This window comes from Lynx rufus, unplaced genomic scaffold, assembly GCF_022079265.1.
Source record: "Lynx rufus isolate CCGP_SWC_20201006 ecotype Redwood Valley unplaced genomic scaffold, mLynRuf1.p SCAF_5, whole genome shotgun sequence".
NCBI classification, from domain to species: Eukaryota; Metazoa; Chordata; class Mammalia; order Carnivora; family Felidae; genus Lynx; species Lynx rufus.
In genome coordinates this window covers 31,047,861-31,064,772 of record NW_025814867.1, presented here as the reverse complement: position 1 = coordinate 31,064,772, position 16,912 = coordinate 31,047,861, and the positions used below count along the sequence as shown (strand labels likewise).

Here is a 16,912-nt window from a genome sequence, read left to right as displayed (position 1 = left end):
TCACTAGCACCATTACCACACGACATAACAACAATTAATAATGTGGGCAAACAGGGTGTGGGACTGTAAGCATGCCTCCCCAACACTCTTTCAAGTTCACTGGAGAAATCTGAGCCTCTGGGAGTAATCCAATTTATCTGGTATCCAGCCTTCCAAGGCATGATCCTTAAATATGTCAGCTTCTAAGGAGGAAGAGAAAATTATCTGCACAGAAGTGAAAGTCGTGGTTCAGTAACATATTTAATGAAAGTCAATGGGAAATATGTATAGACTCATGTGGATCAGATTATGGCCAGCCGGCTGGAACTCCTGAGGGGTTGGTGAGAGAAGAAAGGTGTGTCCTGACAGGGACAGTCCCAGCAGCCACCACAGAGATGCCATGAAGGTAGAGCTCTTTAAGAGGGAATCCAGAGCATGAAAATGGTAGCCTAATGGGGCAAGCTTTCAAATGTGACTTCCAATTTCACAGATGGCTTTTTGACCCCTCAGTGCATTAAGAGAGGCAGTGAACGGAAGGATAGTGACTTTCCCCCTAAAGATAATATCCAAAGTGGCTGTCTGTAAGACTTAGACTAAGCACATTTTATCGAGTTAAATGTTACAGGTAGAGGCAACTCCATGACTCTCCAAATACTGATATGAGTGAAGCACTCCTAAACACAGGAACTAAAAAGAAGACTACAGTGTATGAGTGAAGAGAGCTCGAACAACGGCTAACAAGAATTGAAGACAAAGGAAAGATAAAGAATGCTGTAGAAGAAAATAAAAGTAGGAAAGAGGACACAAAGCAAACACATATTTTAAGACAATTCAAAACAGGCAGCAGAGGAGCCAGTAAAAGAAATTACTTATAAAGTGATGATATTTTACTCATTCACATTAATAAGGCTGAGTCCATTGTCAAATTGACTCAACTACTGATCCATTAAGGAAAGATGAAAATTCTATATCAGTCTTTAGGTAGGATCTCCTGACAGCAGCTCAGGCAGTTAGTTCTCTGCTGGGCTGGATTTCTAGTCCAATGTAGTGAGATGGATGAGAGCACGCATGTTTCTTCGAAGTAGAACTTGTCTTGGGTTACTATTCATATTATATATCTTTTGTAGGAAATAGTTACGGGTGGGTTTTCTTCTGGAAATAGTGGGCCCTCTTCAATTCATCATGGTCTGCTTCCAAAATGCATGTATGCAGGAAAAGGAGAACTGAAAGTTTGGGGGGAAATCTTGATCCAGAGCCATGGAGATATTGTCAGTGAGGCACTCTGTCCAGCTTCTAAACACATTTTGTTTCTTTCAAAGTCTTCTCAACTGTGTACCCTAGCTCTCTCTCTTTTGGTGTATTTGGTGGTCCATTTCTGGAGCTATGTCTGTCTGAATCTTTCAAAACTACAGCTGAATTCTCTGCAACACCAACCAAGCTGGGCCACCATCTTCAAGGTTCCCCAAAGATCCCTAGACACACAATGTAGATGGTTCAGACTCATCTTCTGGGGAGAGAGAAGTTAGAAACTCTTCTCCCAACGGGATGATTTTTTTATGCTGAAAGAGAACACCTAGAAAGGTGGGAAGCAGATGTTTGGACACCAAGAGAACAGAAAAGAGGGGAGGGGAGAGCCATACCTGCTCCGATGACCTCTTCGATTTTCACAAAAGATACATCAATCTCCTTGGCAAACTCCCGGACAGCTTCATTGGGGTCCTCGTAAGTGAAGGGGTCAATGTAGATCTTCATCCCTGGGGAGCCTTATTAGAGGAGATAAGCAGGGTTAACATCCCAAAGAGGACATGGTGGTCAGTAAGTCCTGGCTGCTATCCCCAGCAGTAAGAGTACGGCTGGGGCGGGGGGGCGTCCCCCCTACATACCAGACTGCCTCTCTTTGCCTTGCTGGGCCTTCCCATCTCCCTTCCCTCTGGGCCACACTAGCTTGGTTCTCCGTCCTCTACTTCTCCTCCATATTTTCTTCTCTTTTTGAGCTCTTGATGAAATGTGGAGCAGATTACTTATAAGTGACAGATCGGGACCAGCTCCCACACTGAGCGCTCACAGAAGGCAAAGAAACTGATTGATGCCAACCAAATGCATTAGCAGAAGAGTGGTGGTAAAATGGTAGGGTAGATATCAATATTTATCAACTTGACAACTCTTCTGAGTGGAGGCCACCGTTAAGGTTATAACTGACGGCTGTGGCCACGGCTGGAAGAGGGATGAGGATGGATTAAAAAAAGAAGAAGAAGAAGAAGAAAAAGGAGAAATTGCTATTAGAAACATTTCAAGATAGAAGTATCCAGACAGAATACCAGAAGAGAAAATGTGAAAAGAAAAGCTCAGAAAATACTGATAGAGAAAAGAGCAAAGTCTACATAGAAAAAAGTGAGGTGGAATGAAAGAAAAATGGTCATGAACGCCCATGCCTCAGACACACTGGAGTACGAAAAACGAGTAAAATGGAGAATGAGAAATACAAAAAGGAATATAGACTTTGTCAGTGATGTTTACACTGGCAAGATAAATAGGCATGCATGGGGACGAAACAGAGAACTGTCACTACAGAAAAAATACATTCAAAAAGTGGAGGAAAGGGGACAAAAAAGGCAACAGAACCCAAGAAACAAATGGATTCACGCACAACGCAATTTTCGGTATGCCTGATGTGTCATGAGGCCAAGTATAGAAACTGCTTTCTTGGTGCTAGTGTGCTGGGCAGGAGAGGGCTTTGAAAGCTAAACAACATGGTCTGGCATGGCATCCTTGTGAAGAGTGGGTGCTCTCCCTGCCGGCCAACGTTGCCGGTGGAAGGGTCAAGTCAGCAGGGCAGGCAGGCCTCAAAAAGCAGAAATGCCAAGCTCCCGCGGCTGGGACCCAAGGCTGAGGCAGTTCCCCAGATACCGTGAGCACCGCAAGCCTCACTGCGGCTCATCTCTGCTGACTCTCAGCCCTAAACGAAGAGGCTAGTTTTGACATCTTTCACTTATCTTTCTGATGAGTCTACAGCTCCCCCAAGTTCATGCTGCTTTGGTCACAATTCAGGCAAGGACTCGAAGTGCTACAGTACAGCCCAGAGGGAGAAGGAAGATGCAGCAGAGAAGTGAAGGGGGATTTGTTTTTTAAGTCAGAGACAGCCAGGTTCCATGCTCAGAAGAACTGCTCTTTTGGAAAAATGGGTTATAGGCGTCATTAAATAAAATCACTCCTAGCATGCTAGATGGCTTGCTTTAGGATGGTCAACGCCATCCTAGAATGTTCCTTGGAAACATGACAACATGGACTTTGGAATCTACCCACTGAAATTTGGACAAAGCAAACAGAGAGATCCTCACCTTTATATGGAATGTTGTAATCCCTAGGGAATGTGTGTGTGTGTTGGGCGGGGGGGAGAGCGAGTGAGAGCGAGGCTGGTGTTCTATTTTGCTAACAGTGGAGTTACAGGAAAATAGAGTGGGGGCTCATCTCTCATTTGCTCTGACGAACAGGTGAGGACCAAGAATGACTGAAACCAGACTGAAAGGGTCTAACAAAGCCAGATCAGCATCTCCAGGTAGTCGCACTTTGGGTTCCTCCAGAAGCAACCCTTGAGAAAAGGCTCTGAAAGCCGTGTGGCTTATCTGAAAGATGATCCCAAGCAGCACTTGTAGATGAATGGGGCAAGAGCGGGCAAGGAAGGCAGCTTATAAAAAGTGTCTTCTCAAGCCACTTCCCACCGTGGGTAACTGAAGCAGACTTAAGCCCCCCTGGAAAGCTCTAGGAGTTGGTATGGGTGATCACATGCTTCAGAGTTGGCCCACCTGGATGGAAGGAGCCATGGTATTACCACACATTTCCCATCAGCCTTCAGTGGGAGCTGATTGGCCTGCTGTGCAGGTGGGCAGGGAGGCTCCATGGCCAGAGAGCTTTTAGGCGAAGACACACAGATGCTGCACGTGGAAGTTGGCCAGTGTGAACTGAAGGGGTGAGGGCAGGAGGTGAGACAACAACAGACCCACTCAGAATGCAAAGCAGACAGCAGGTCAGTGTCAACAACCTGCAACTTTTCCCAAATCCTGTGCTATGCTGAGAGGAGAGGAGGTCAGGAGCCCAGATGCTGGGGCCTATAGGTGAGGACAGAATCCTAAAACCTCTTACTAGTCTGGCATAAAGCAGCAAATCCACATACCCCTCTTAGAATAATGTTCTCCTTTGCAAGTGGAAGAAACAGCACATCCCTCCCATGGTGACTGTGATATTAAAGAACACACTGCAAATGAAATACCTTAGCACAGTGCCTGATGTTTACGGGAAGGGCTCAGACTGACTTACTCAGGATTATTATCAATAAATGGTTCTAGGAAGTGTTTGGGGAGGTAGGAAGAGGAAGGGGGGGTGGGCAGTGGAGGATGTAAGGCACTTAGAGTTGTATTAGTTACTTTAAGAATAACTACCTTGTTATTTTAGATCAAGGGCTTTTAAACGATGTATGCTAAGCTTTCCTACAGGAACTCTTCCACAAAGACTAATTAAACAATCTAGAATGTGCAGTAATGAACGGTTTGCAAGTACAGACATCTATAAGGATGAATGAGAAAGGATCCGGAGTTAATGAGCTTTGCAGATATTAGCCCCAATCAGTTCTGGGAAGGACCTACTCCCAGAAGGGAACGGTTCACGTCCTGATGGTGCCAGCATTCTTTAGGCCAGGAATAGGCAACTAGGTGCACCAAGGTGGGAGAAAGTTCATACTTCAATGATTGGTGCAATTTACTCACAAGGAGAGGTTGCTACCTTGTAGAATTAAGAAACGTGTACGTGGGGGTCAGAGGACATGTGCTCGTGAGGTCACAGCTATTGTGGGGCCAGAGGTTCTGACAGTCACTGAAGCTCCTGACAGAAAGCTGAGGAGGCTGCACGGAGAGGCCCAGGAGGGGTGATGCGACGTCACTGTGAAGTTCTGCATAAAGGAATTAGTACTTGTTTTCCCTGAACCTGAAGATACCATTGTTACATTGAGGAAGGGAAACTGAAAACAAAAGCCTATCATCAAGTGGCTTAGACTCAGGTGCTTCTCCTCTGATGAGGGTCTGAGAGGGCTGACCTAGCAGAGGGTCCTGGCCTAACTCCTCTGGCAGGGGTAGGGATCCAGTGTAGGAAACCGGGAAAGTGATTCTACTGAGCACGTGCACATAATGGCTTCCGTGCCTCATCCTGGAATAACACATCTCTGCAGACCTCTCTCTGGCATTACCGCTAGGCTTTCTCAAGTCCCCGAAGATGATGAGAAAAAAAAAGTGCCTTTAGCTAGGCAGAACAGGTCATTTGTCTTGTGGCTCATTTTGTGTTTCTGCATAAATCCTGCATCAGCCTGTTCCTGCTCCCACTTGCCAGTGAGCAGTTTTTAATTATCAGGAAAATGGTATTTAGTGCAATGAATCACCAGACAGTGAACAAGGAATTCAAGTCAGCTGCGGAGTCAGGCACAGCCAAACATTTGGAGACGGGGCTCAGAAATTGTTCGCAGATTATGAGTGTTGGGGAAATATTATCAGTGGTAGTAATAATAATATCAGATGCAATATAGCTCATAATGTAAGGTATTTTATAATGCCCTGTACAGTGTTTCACATTATTACTGCAAATATTATATAATTATAATAGTTTATAGTTACCAATTATTTTCTCATTTTTAACATAGGTTACATACCTTTGACACAAAAGTAGTATGTACAGATCTAAACTTCTGATTCCTAGTGTCTTGAGAAAGAAAAAAAATCTTCAATTTTATGTTCTTCTAATTCACTAGTTTCTATTAAAGAACCAATTTGCAGATATGTTTGTTCTTGGACCTCAAAGCCCATTTATGCTATAGGTGTGGGTTGCAGCCTGGACTGCCTCAAGCTTTAAAAGACCATAGTCCCAGAAGATGAGCCAAATCTTACCCACAAACCAATGCTTTAGGCACTTAAGTCTGAGAAGAAATGACTTAGCCACTATGCAGAGCCTTCTTACATGGTACAGAGCGGTCCTCGAAGCAGAAGAAAACTCCTGGCGATTATTAGATACCCTACATCAGTAGATCAGGCTGGGACAAAGTCTGGGGATGCTGGCAGATGTATGGGGTGTATCTAAAGAGTTAGATCTGCTTGCAAGTGCCAAGGTCTCAGGGTCGAGCAGAAACAGGCTGGGAAAGGGCTAGTTCTAAATAGTGTGTGACATCTGAGGATTAACAGCTGAAGAAGACTGAGAGCTCCTCTTCAGCCCTCTCATGGATCCAGAAAGTACAAAATCAGTGCCGTGAACATCTGGTGGGTGGGAGAGCAAGACAGCCCGGGAGGCTTCAGGGGTTCTAGGAAGGGCCCGATACCCTCCAGCTGGCTGAGGATTCCTAGAATCCCACAGTATGGCTCTGGAGAGGTAGTGAGTTAGGTTGTTCTCAGTCACTGATATCCTGTGTCCCAGCAGGTTTGACGGAGCCATGGGAAGGAGGGAAGTGTGCTTCCTTGTTCCCCGTTCTGGATCCAAGGCAGACTTTCTCATCTTGGTGACTCACCTAAATTTGGTCCAGATACCTAAGCACAAGAGGGAAGCAGTTTAGGGATCTGCACATAAAATACAGTCCCTGGGAGGTACTTCATCCAATCCTCTCCCTCAGTACATTGATCACCCCTCATTTTTCTCAACCTTAACAGGACACCCAGACAGCACCATTCTAGCGACTATGGGAGCTATAGAAAAAGCAAAGCTCATGAGGTTCTTCAGATGATGCAGACATGAAATAACTGGGAAAACAGTGCTGGAGAGTCTAAAATCAGGAGACCACACCTGGAAATGAGCTATAAATGTTGCAAAACGAGAGAAGGCAGAGGGCTATGGACGTCAGTGTTCAAGGTCAGAATCCTAGAAGAACAGGTCACATGCTCATGCACTGGAGAAGGAGAAGCCTGGAGTATCTAAGGCAAAGCTCAGAGAGAAGTGAGGAGAGTGTGACCAGCTTATGTGTGGTGGGAAGGGAGGACTAAGGCGGGAGAACACTGATGTACTAGCATGGGAGGGCCTTGACTTCCAAACAAAGGCATTAAGATTGATGCCATCAGACACACAGAGCTGACAACTGTTCCATCAGCTAGGAAGGGATGCACTGAGAGCAAGGCACCAAGAAATTCCTTTGGCTGGTAGGCTGCAGCGTTCACATGTATGTCATGGGGAAGGGGCCGGAGGCTGAGAAACAGCTCTAAGGTCATTGCAATAGTTAAGGCGCCAAGATACAGAGTTTTCAATAAGAGTGCTGCAATGAGAACAACAGAAGAGGCAAGAGGAATCTCAAAGGAAGGAATGATAGCACTCAGTGAGCAATTAAAGATGGAGAATTAAAGAGGTACAAGAAGAATCCAAGTCAATGCCAAGACTTCTGGCATAAAGTGGCGCTACAAACCAGGTAATGGACTTTGGGAAAGAAACCCCAGTGTCAGGGAAGTTCGAGCATGTGCTTTTACACTCTGAATGCACAGATGAAATATGCAAGTGCCTAGAAGTCATAACTCAGAATGGAAACAGAGCTGGAAGTCTAAATCTGGAGTTGTGGATATAGGAGACACATGGGTGGTGGTTGAAGCTATTGAGTGATGGGCAGTTTCTTGGAGTAAACCTACCAGGAAAGCTTGACGGAAAGTAGAAACAGTCTGCTCCACCTGCTTCTGAGGGCCAAGACCAGGGCAATAGATAGTTGTTTTTTTCCAGGAAGGAGCAGAGGTCCTGGGTGCCCAGCCAGGGTTTGAGGAAGAATCCAAGAGGAGAGCCCTTAGGGAGGCAATGAGCCTCAGTGGAAAAGCGGTGGATCTGAAGAGAATCTTCCTCCTGTCTTCTATTTGGAAGTTTCACCACATTTTAAGGTTTGTTCTTAAAACCACAGTAATTGCCTAATATATCTCTAGGAGAAGAAAAGTAGACCACAGGTGACTTGCCCTTGAGGAAGGTACTTTAGGAAAAAGAGTTTCACACCTCCCTGCTTCTTGACATCAATGACCAGCATAGGCAGGTCTTTTCAGGCAAGGCCCACTGGTTCTGGGCCACTGAAGTCGTGCTGGAAACCCAAAGTCGACAGCCTCAGAGGTGCTTGTTAGATTTACTTGACATTTAATAAGCACCCATTGACAACTCAGCCACCTTTGCCCTGGGGGCTTTTCCTCCTCTCTTCATAGGCCCTCATTTACTCATGACCAGATGCTAATGTTCGTGTTACCTCCAGAAGAGGCAGCCGAAGTATCCAGCCTGTCTCCTCCTCCAGCGGGTCCACTTGACCTTCACCCTGGTATCCAAAGTGATTTCCAGCGGGTTGGATACTGGTCCTCTATAGTTCGGAAACACCTCTATTACCCAGAGTCAGGAAAGTCGGGTGTGGAATCTTGGAGCAAGGTATGTTTCTGGTCTAATCTAGTCCAGGCTCCCACCTAGAGCAGCAGTCTGCTCTACAACATCTTTTACTGATAGCTACCTAGCCTGTGCTTGAATGCTTCCAAGAACAGAGAGCTAACCTCCCCACAAAGCAGCCTGGCTCTGTGTTGGACAGCTCCGGTCTGGGAGAGGGTGTTCTACACGGAATCCACATCTGCCTACTTTGATCTTTCACTCGATGGTTCCATTTAACCTCATGACGCACAACAACACCATCTCCTTTCCTTTGCCATAAAGGCATCATGCTTGATCCCTGCCCATGTTTCTCCAGCACTGAATGGGTATTTCCAAGTCCCTGCGGTAAGAGATCAGGACTTGGCACTTTAAACAGGCAGGCTGCTTTGCCAACAATGTTCTTCTTGAAATGGGGTCCTCAGAACCAAGAACATCACTGTAGATGTGTTCTTCCCAGCACAGAGGACCGCATGTCTGTGTGTCACCTCCTCTGATCCAGGGACCAGAGAGTCAGGCAGACCTGAGTTTAAAGGCTTGTTTTGCAAATCACTAATTCCAGGATTCTGGACAGGTTACCTGTCCTCTCAGAGGCTATTTATTCACATGTAAAATCGACCTCATGGGACAGTTATGAGGATTAAATGAGTTAGTACAGGTAAAGTGTCTTGTAACACAGTAAGCACTCAAGCTGGACATTGTATTTTACTATTGTTTTGCATCCCTAACAGTGCTTGGCTTTTTACTCCACTATATATCACTCATATTAAGTATGTGGTAAACTAAACACCTAGACATTTTTCACACAAACAAATAGCAAGTCAGGTCTCCACCTTTTTGTGTTGCCTTATTTTTGTTTAAACCCAAACAATAGCTTCTAGATTTATCCCTCTAACATTTCATCTTGCAGATTTCAAATTAGCATTCAAAGCTGTTGGATAGTTCTGAATTTTGATTGTTTTATATGGTGTTAGTTATGCTCTCCAACTGTTACCTACAAACTTGATAAGCATCCCTAGGCTTGCACCTGACTCATGAATTTAAAAAAAAACAACAAAACGAACAAGAGATTGAATTGGACAAGGGCTAGAATAAAGCTGGTGCCTTCCTTCCTGGCTGACAGGAGTTACTAACCCATGTTCTTTGGGTACGAAGACAAAGTCTGTACTCACTTTACAATGCTTTCCTCTAGGAGAGCATCAAATATTTGTGCCAAAATAAAAACTCACTACATCTGCAATTCCTGTTGAAATTACTAAATGTATAACCCTAGGAAATGATATGAGGTCCTCATGCTTCTTTCTTAATCATCCTCTGTGGTTCCTAGTGATCACTGAATTCAGTTGTAAATGCCCAGAACCCATTTGCTTTGGTCTCTACAAGCATTTGGCAGGGATCAAGCTCACACTCCTGTTCTGTAATCTCAGTGCTCTGTCCTCTTGCCCTAGGTGGAAATTTGAGCTTCTGCCAGTCTTTGGGCACGTAACCTATTTGTTTTCACTTTTCTCAAGGCTTAAGAATAGATCTGTGATTATATCCACAGTTACCTGTACAACGGAGGTGGTTGTGTTAGGGTTGCTTTCTGAAAGCCCTTGCCCCCTTACCGAGCTCTTTTCTTCCTCTCTCCCCACCCCTACACACCTCACCCAACTCAGAAATCTGTGAGGCATCAGCCACTATCAGGCATGTGGTTACATAAGCCTCATCAATACCCAGTAGCACTTACCAAATATAGAATTGACTAGAACTTTTCTAATTCCCAAGCCTACCCTGGCCTACCTGGATCATCCTGTCCAGGCAATTTTTAGTCAGCCAGCAAGCACCTTCTGAGATCTGGCTCACAGTAATCATGAGAACACACCATCTGTCTGCCTCTTCTTGGACACGGGAAACCCACAGTCCCACCCACCCATCCTTGAACATGAACCTTCCAGGCTCTTTATCCAAGCATCCAGCACCACATCCAGCAGATTCTCTTCCCAACTTGACTTTCCCAAATCCAACCTCCCCTTTACATGCTTATTTGCTGTGCTCCAAGCTCAGAGGAGGGCATAAACCAGTGTCCTAGACAGTGTCCTAGACTGTATTCTCAAATTGAACAGCTCTGTCACGTCTAGATGAGCTAGAGAGGGTATCCATCTGTGAAGATTTTGGTTATTTCTCCTTCAGCCTTTCATCAGCTTGAAAGGAGGGTCTGGGAGGGCACAGACCACTGGCCTCTCTATGGCACCCTATTCCCTGCCCATGGGGAAGAGAGGTGGGGCTCTCTTGGGCACTGATGAATCCAGCTGGGGAGCTGCTGCGGGTTTTCTGTCACTTCTTGGGCAGGAAGTCCTCAGAGCTGCAGTTGCTGGCCATATCCCACAGTACCGTGCATGCATGTGGATGGTTCAGGTATAGTTATGTGCATACATTCTGCTCAGACATAACTGATCTTTCTGTCTCCTGAAGTGGGACCCAGAAGGGGGTCCACCAACCAGGACACCTGGGATTAGTTCTCACCCCATTCCCCCCTGCTCCTGACCACCAGGTACCCTGAGCCTCTGCAATATGGTAAGAGCATGGGCTCTGTAGCCAGACTTACTGCCACGTAGGAGCCGTGTGACCTGAGGAAGTCGCTTAATCTTCCTAGATTAATGCCTGCTTCCTAAGCGATTGTCAAGGTTAGATGAGTTGAAATGAGCTACCAGAATGAAGTTCCCAATTCATGGTACAGAGTAGGCTTTTCATAACTAAATACTTCTCCCACTCCCCTGTCTAGAGCCAGGCACAGCCTCCATCAGAGCTGGAGTGTTCTCTTCTGTTCTAAGAGTGCTGAGCCTTCCCCCAGCTCTACAGTCCTTCAGCTGTGATTCTCCAACAGCAGTAGCTTAGGTCAGAGTGATGGATGTGCAGGGAAGGAAAAGCACTAATGCAGTTCAATGCATGAGACTATGGGTTTAGGGAACCAGGCTGCAAAGAAGAGCCAGGTTTCAGGAACTAGATAAAAAGAATGGTACGAATAGGGAAAAGGACTTATAAAAGGTGAGCTGAATTAAAAAGAAGACAGACTTCTAAAGCAGCCAAGGGAGTGAACTCTGGTCTACCCTGCGTCCCAGGGACAGCAACTGTGCCGCTTGTTAGCACCATGTGCTTAGTTAGCTGTCCCCACTGGCTGCAGCAGGGCCACTATTACTGCAGACTGCATAGTGGTTTCTCTGTGGAGCTGGGAACTAGGGAAGCCTCCTTCTGTTGGCCTTAGAGGTGAAGAGTTCCCCAGAAGTATCTGAGTATCGTGGAAGTGTACTTGCATGCTGTGGCTGGCAGAGCCCACCCCTCCAGAGCAGGATGGCCAGAACTCAAGTGGAAGTGGCCCGGAGGGCACCAAGCTGCACCTGCACTCGATGCTTGGGGACCCTCTGTACCCTGACTGAAGAGTGACAAGGCTTAGCTTGCCTGGCTTTAAAGAGGAGATGTCTGTCTTAGGGCACCCCATTCTCACCCTAGGGCATCTCTAGTCTCCAAAATGGCATTCCTCCTTTTGAACCCAGTTTTGCACCCTCTGCATTCAGGCTGATATGGCCATCTCCAAAAGTTTCCTCAAAAGAGGTTATAGGATGCTAAGTCTGAAATGGGCTTCACAGTGGCCCTTTTTAAAAACATTTTAAAAATGTTTTATTTATTTTTGAGGAGAGAGAGAGAGAGAGGGAGGGAGGGAGGGAGGGAATGAGCGGGAGAGGGGCAGAGAGAGAAGGAGACACAGAATCTGAAGCAGGCTCCAGGTTCTGAGCTGTAAACACAAAACCCGACACAGGGCTTGAACCTGTGAACTGCAAGATCATGACCTGAGCTGAAGTCGGACACTTAACTGAATGAGCCACCTAGGTACCTCCACAGTGGCTTTTAATATGGCAGGGAGTTAGTCCAGAGCGGGGGGCTGGTGGGGGCAATGTCAGAATCCTGAGGCAGGGCAGGGAAGCAGGGGGATAGAGAAAGCCTTTCCGGTAATTCTGATGCACTGTGGAGGGGGCACCTTCACTTGAGAATCAGAGATAAATCAAAGTCTTTGTTTTTCAGCTGGGGAAGCAAAGGCCCTGCCCGGAAGGGCAAATGCACAGGTTAAAATGGGTAAACACATCTGTAGATTTTGCAGTGAGGCACAGAGTCAGGACACTGGGAAAGAAAGAGAACACAGTAAGGTTTCCTCTCTGAAACCAGTTACAACTGGTTAAAATGGAGGCCCACAGTGGCCTGGACAGGGAAAGGAAGGGTAGTTTATGGGATTCTGAGTGTTGCAGAAACTTTGCCTGTAGCCTTAGAAAAGGCCACTCTCCAGTCCCCCACCCTCATTTATGCTGCTGATTGGAGGCTGCCCGGGACCACTGTGGTCGAGTCTCAGGGTCTCTGAGCTCACTCTGAGCCCTCTCCTCCCTCCCAGCCATGACTGCCTGGGAATAGCAGCCGGTTGCCAGGAGTTTAGTCCTCTACAAACTCTTGGCAGTTTCTTGGTTTTGGGTTGAAAGTCCCCAGAGAACAAAGCCATATCTACAGAGTGGCCTTTGTACAGTGCCAGCCAGCACTGCCCATGCTAGAACACAAACTCCTCTGAGGTGGAGCTGCTGGGTGAAGGTCCTGGCCTCACTTTCCTGACTCGATTTTAGAGAAGGGAGGAGTTTGGTCCATGAGAAATTTTGCCTTTGAGCCCATTTTCGCTCCCAGGACTGCCCATTGAAGGCACGCTGTGTGTGTGTGTGTGTGTGTGTGTGTGTGTGTGTGTGTGCGTGTGTGTGTGTGTGTGTGTGTGTGTACAAGGTCTATTTTCTATGCTTGCTGCTGAGTGAACAGGAAGAAAAGGGCTGACATTGCACAGGGGGATTTAGGTGAGTTGGGATTTACAGAAGAAGCCTGAGACAGAGCACAGTGCAAAGTGCTGGGACAGATTTCTGAGGGTAACTGTGGAATTCAAAAGGAGTTATTTAGAAAGACAACATGTCCCAAGGATCTAAGCTTTCTGGAAGTAGGGAGGTGGCCCAAGTGACCTTTTTTTCAGATCCTGCAATGTTGTAATTACACAGATAAAAGAATAGTTTTGACGTAGGACTTTACACTGTACGTTGGTAAGGAGAAATTTTAGTTATAAAAATATTATATATAGGTTTTTAAAAAAGAGATGGGTAGGATAATGAGGGAGAAAAACTTTTAAAGGCACTGCTTAAAAGAAAACACTTGGGAGATATCCCAACACTCTGGCCTCTTGGGCTCTGCTATCTTTTTAATTCCCTATATTCATGTTCTCTGGCTTATCTGTGAATTTGGTTAACACATTCCCCAGCCGCTCAATTGGATAAGATAAGGCAGAAGATGTTAATAGAGAACCCTCCATCTTTTCCCACTGAGTCTGATTTCAGGATTCATTGACTTGCTAAACCCAATCTTTTCCCCGAATTCTGTGTCCTATACGGGCTTATCAACATGGAAGATAATCTACCCGCCAAGCATCCAATGAGTGCCCACAACAGGCAGAGAGCAGATGGGGCAGGCAGCCTGTGGCCCTGGGGACCTGCAGAGAAAGGACGCTGCTGGGGCACCGGAGGCTGGAAGGAGACTTGTCATTGGGACTGGCCAGTCTGGCTGTAAGGAGCACTCCTCCAAGCACTCACCTGCTCTACCAGGCAGTGGGTGTGTGCTTTCTACTCACCTCGGCCGGTGCTGTAATGCTGCAGCTTATCGCTGTACACGGCCTCTTTGCTGTAAGCCCGTTTCCTGTAGATGCGAGGAAGAGGAACTCTTTTAGCTGGAGTGCACCCCTGCTGCTCGGCTCCAGGGGTCTCCCCCAGCTCCCCTGTCCCGATGGGGGCTCGCTAGGGCATCTTCTGGGACTGGGAACTGGGCAGCTCTCACTTTAACATTTAGCTCCTGTCCTGCTTCCTGGAAGCCAGGTCTGCTTCTGGGTCCCCGTCAGAGCCTGGGGCAGAGGTTCTCAGGATACCCATCAGCATGCTGGCTGTACCATGGAACTTCTCAGGAGAAGCCAACTACAGTGCTTTCCAGAGCAGAATCTGGGCTAACCCCCAAAGGCAGTAGCAACAGTATTAAAAATGCACAAGGCTTCAGGGCCTGCCCTTCTGCAGAACTTGGAGTTCCTGTTTTCCTCCTTGGCTCTCCTCCTGACTGCCTGCCTTGTGCCCTCTGCCGAGGGCCTTGGCTCTCTAACCAGATGATGGGTTGCAGTATAGGTTGTGATGCTCCAGTGGGTCAAATGCAATTTGGTAACTGTGGCTCCAACAGTGAGGGGGAATAAAATGAGGTTTGAAGATGGATGCTGTTTACCCATAGCCTTGCCCAGCTCTTATGGAGGATTTTATCCCAGGCACAGAGAAAACAAATAATCTGGACAATTCTAGGCTGCCTGTGGATTGAGATGGAATGATGACCATGAGCTTGACAGCAAGGCTGTGTATGGTCAGGCCCCGTCCAATCTGCATGGCCTGGGAGGGGCCTGCATGTGGAGAGGGGCTTTCTGAGTCTGAGGTGAGCTAGTGGGAGCAGATGGAAGTAGAGGACCTACCTGCTACAGACGATGGAGATGGCCACCAATGACACCACGAACACGACCCCGGCTGCTGCCGAGCCAGCAATCAGTGGCAGCTGCTCCCTCAGCTCAGACTTGTAGTCATCTAGGTGAAAAAGAGGCATTAGAGTTCTTCCTGTGTGCTCATTGCATACAGCTGGGACTCAATGCATGACACTAAAGACATTATAAATATGTGTGTGTGTGTGTGTGTGTGTGTGTGTGTGTGTCTATATGTATGTATATGTAGAGTACAGCTTCCATGCTTAGAGCTAGAAGACCAACTAAAACAAAGAATGATCTTCAAGTCACAAATAAACAAGAACAACTAGAAGCAAATGACAGTAACAATAAAAACAAAACAGCAGGGACAGAAGCTCAGAATTAAATGCTGATGACATGTGTCCCCACAGCAGAGGTGACTCCAATCTACATCCCCTCATTTGGAAGGTATCTCAAAGGACAGTCAGTCATGCTAGGATACGTCTAAGGGAAAGAAGAAAAACCACTGCTGAAGGACTTTTGAAAACACACAGGTGTTGAAACACAGCACAGCGTATAGATTCTTTGAGCAGATATTTAAAGAATATCAGCAGCTGGGCAGCAGGTGCTACACCAGGAGCTGTGGAGGATGAAGGAACGCCGGAGAAATGGCCCGGCACTCCAAAGTTCCCACTCAAGAAGAATACGATCAAGGCCTCTGCCAAGGTTAGAACCGTGCTGTATTACGGGGGCAAAAAGGAAGCCCCCGAGTCACAGAGGTGAACAGAAATCCCCGAAACCCTGGCTTTACCATGGGTGAGCTCTGTGATCCTGGACAAAGTCTTTAGTCTCTCTGACCCTCAGACTCCTTTCTACTAAAAAAGGTAATAATAAAACAATCAAATTATGAGAGGCACGGTTTGCAATGTCTGCACTATCACAGGTGTCCCAAATCCTAATACTCTTTTCCTTAATCCATAGAAACCACTTGGCCTAGCTGGCTATTATTATTATTATTATTATTATTATGCTTATTCCTTCACTTGGCATTAAGGACTGAGGCATACAGACATCAACCTTTATGTGTTCTATTACAGTTAAGGTTGCCAGGTACAGTAAATATCTGTATCTGCCAGATACAGTAAAACAGGCCGACCAATACTGCCAGATACAGTAAATACAGGCCGACCAAAAATACAATACTGCCAGATACAGTAAAACAGGCCGACCAGTTAAAAGTGAATTTCAGGTACACAATGAATAATGTTTCAGTGTAAGTATACCCCAAATGTTGAATGGGAGATACTTACTTAGAATAAAATATTGTCAGTTCTTTATCTGAAATTCAAATTTATCTGGCCATCCTGTATTTCACTTGGCAACCTCAATGACAATAGCTCTTGAAGTGAAATTCATGTCCTGCATCAGAATCACCTGAGCCCGATAATAAACCATGACTTTTTCTGGGGCCCTCCTCAGGTCTACTGAATCAGAACCTTTGAGTGAAGAGCAGAATATCTCCATATTTACCAAATGTTCCAGGCGATTCTCATGCTGCCCAAAGTTTAGGAACCACTGTTCAACTCTGTGGGTGGAGAAAGAGACTTCCAAAGATAAGGATGTTATTCTCGAAGCCACTCCATAGACATCAATTTTAAAGACTGAAGGTATAGTGTCTCAACTGACAGCTTTCTGTAACATGTGTGTTTAAAAAAAAAAATGGGGTGTGTGTGCCTGGGTGGCTCAGTCAGTTGAGTGCCTGACTTTCGGTTTCAGCTCCGGTCTTGATCTCACAGGTTAGGGAGTTTGAGACCCACACTGGGCTCTGCACTGACAGTGCAGAACCTGCTTGGGATTCTCTTTCTCTTCCTCTTTCTCTGCCTCTCTCTCTCTCTCTCCCTCTCTCTCTCTCTCTCTCTCTCTCAAAATAAGTGATTAAACTTTAAAAAAAATTTTTTTTGGCAAAAGAACAAAATTCAAGGAACCACAATGAAGAGTCCATAAAAACAT

The 16,912-nt window shown here is 46.2% G+C and overlaps 1 protein-coding gene across 1 annotated transcript in view; it reads right to left on the bottom strand.

Moving 5' to 3' along the window:
• The window catches only part of EPHB1 (EPH receptor B1), a 378,786-nt gene that overhangs the window by 70,551 nt on the left and 291,323 nt on the right, over window positions 1-16,912 (bottom strand). Inside the window, exons 9-11 of the mRNA XM_047100394.1 lie at window positions 14,918-15,026; window positions 14,048-14,112; window positions 1,620-1,742 (exon numbers count right to left, since the gene is read on the bottom strand). Coding sequence (XP_046956350.1) covers window positions 1,620-1,742; window positions 14,048-14,112; window positions 14,918-15,026 — 297 coding nt within the window. The remainder of the gene's footprint in view (window positions 1-1,619; window positions 1,743-14,047; window positions 14,113-14,917; window positions 15,027-16,912) is intronic.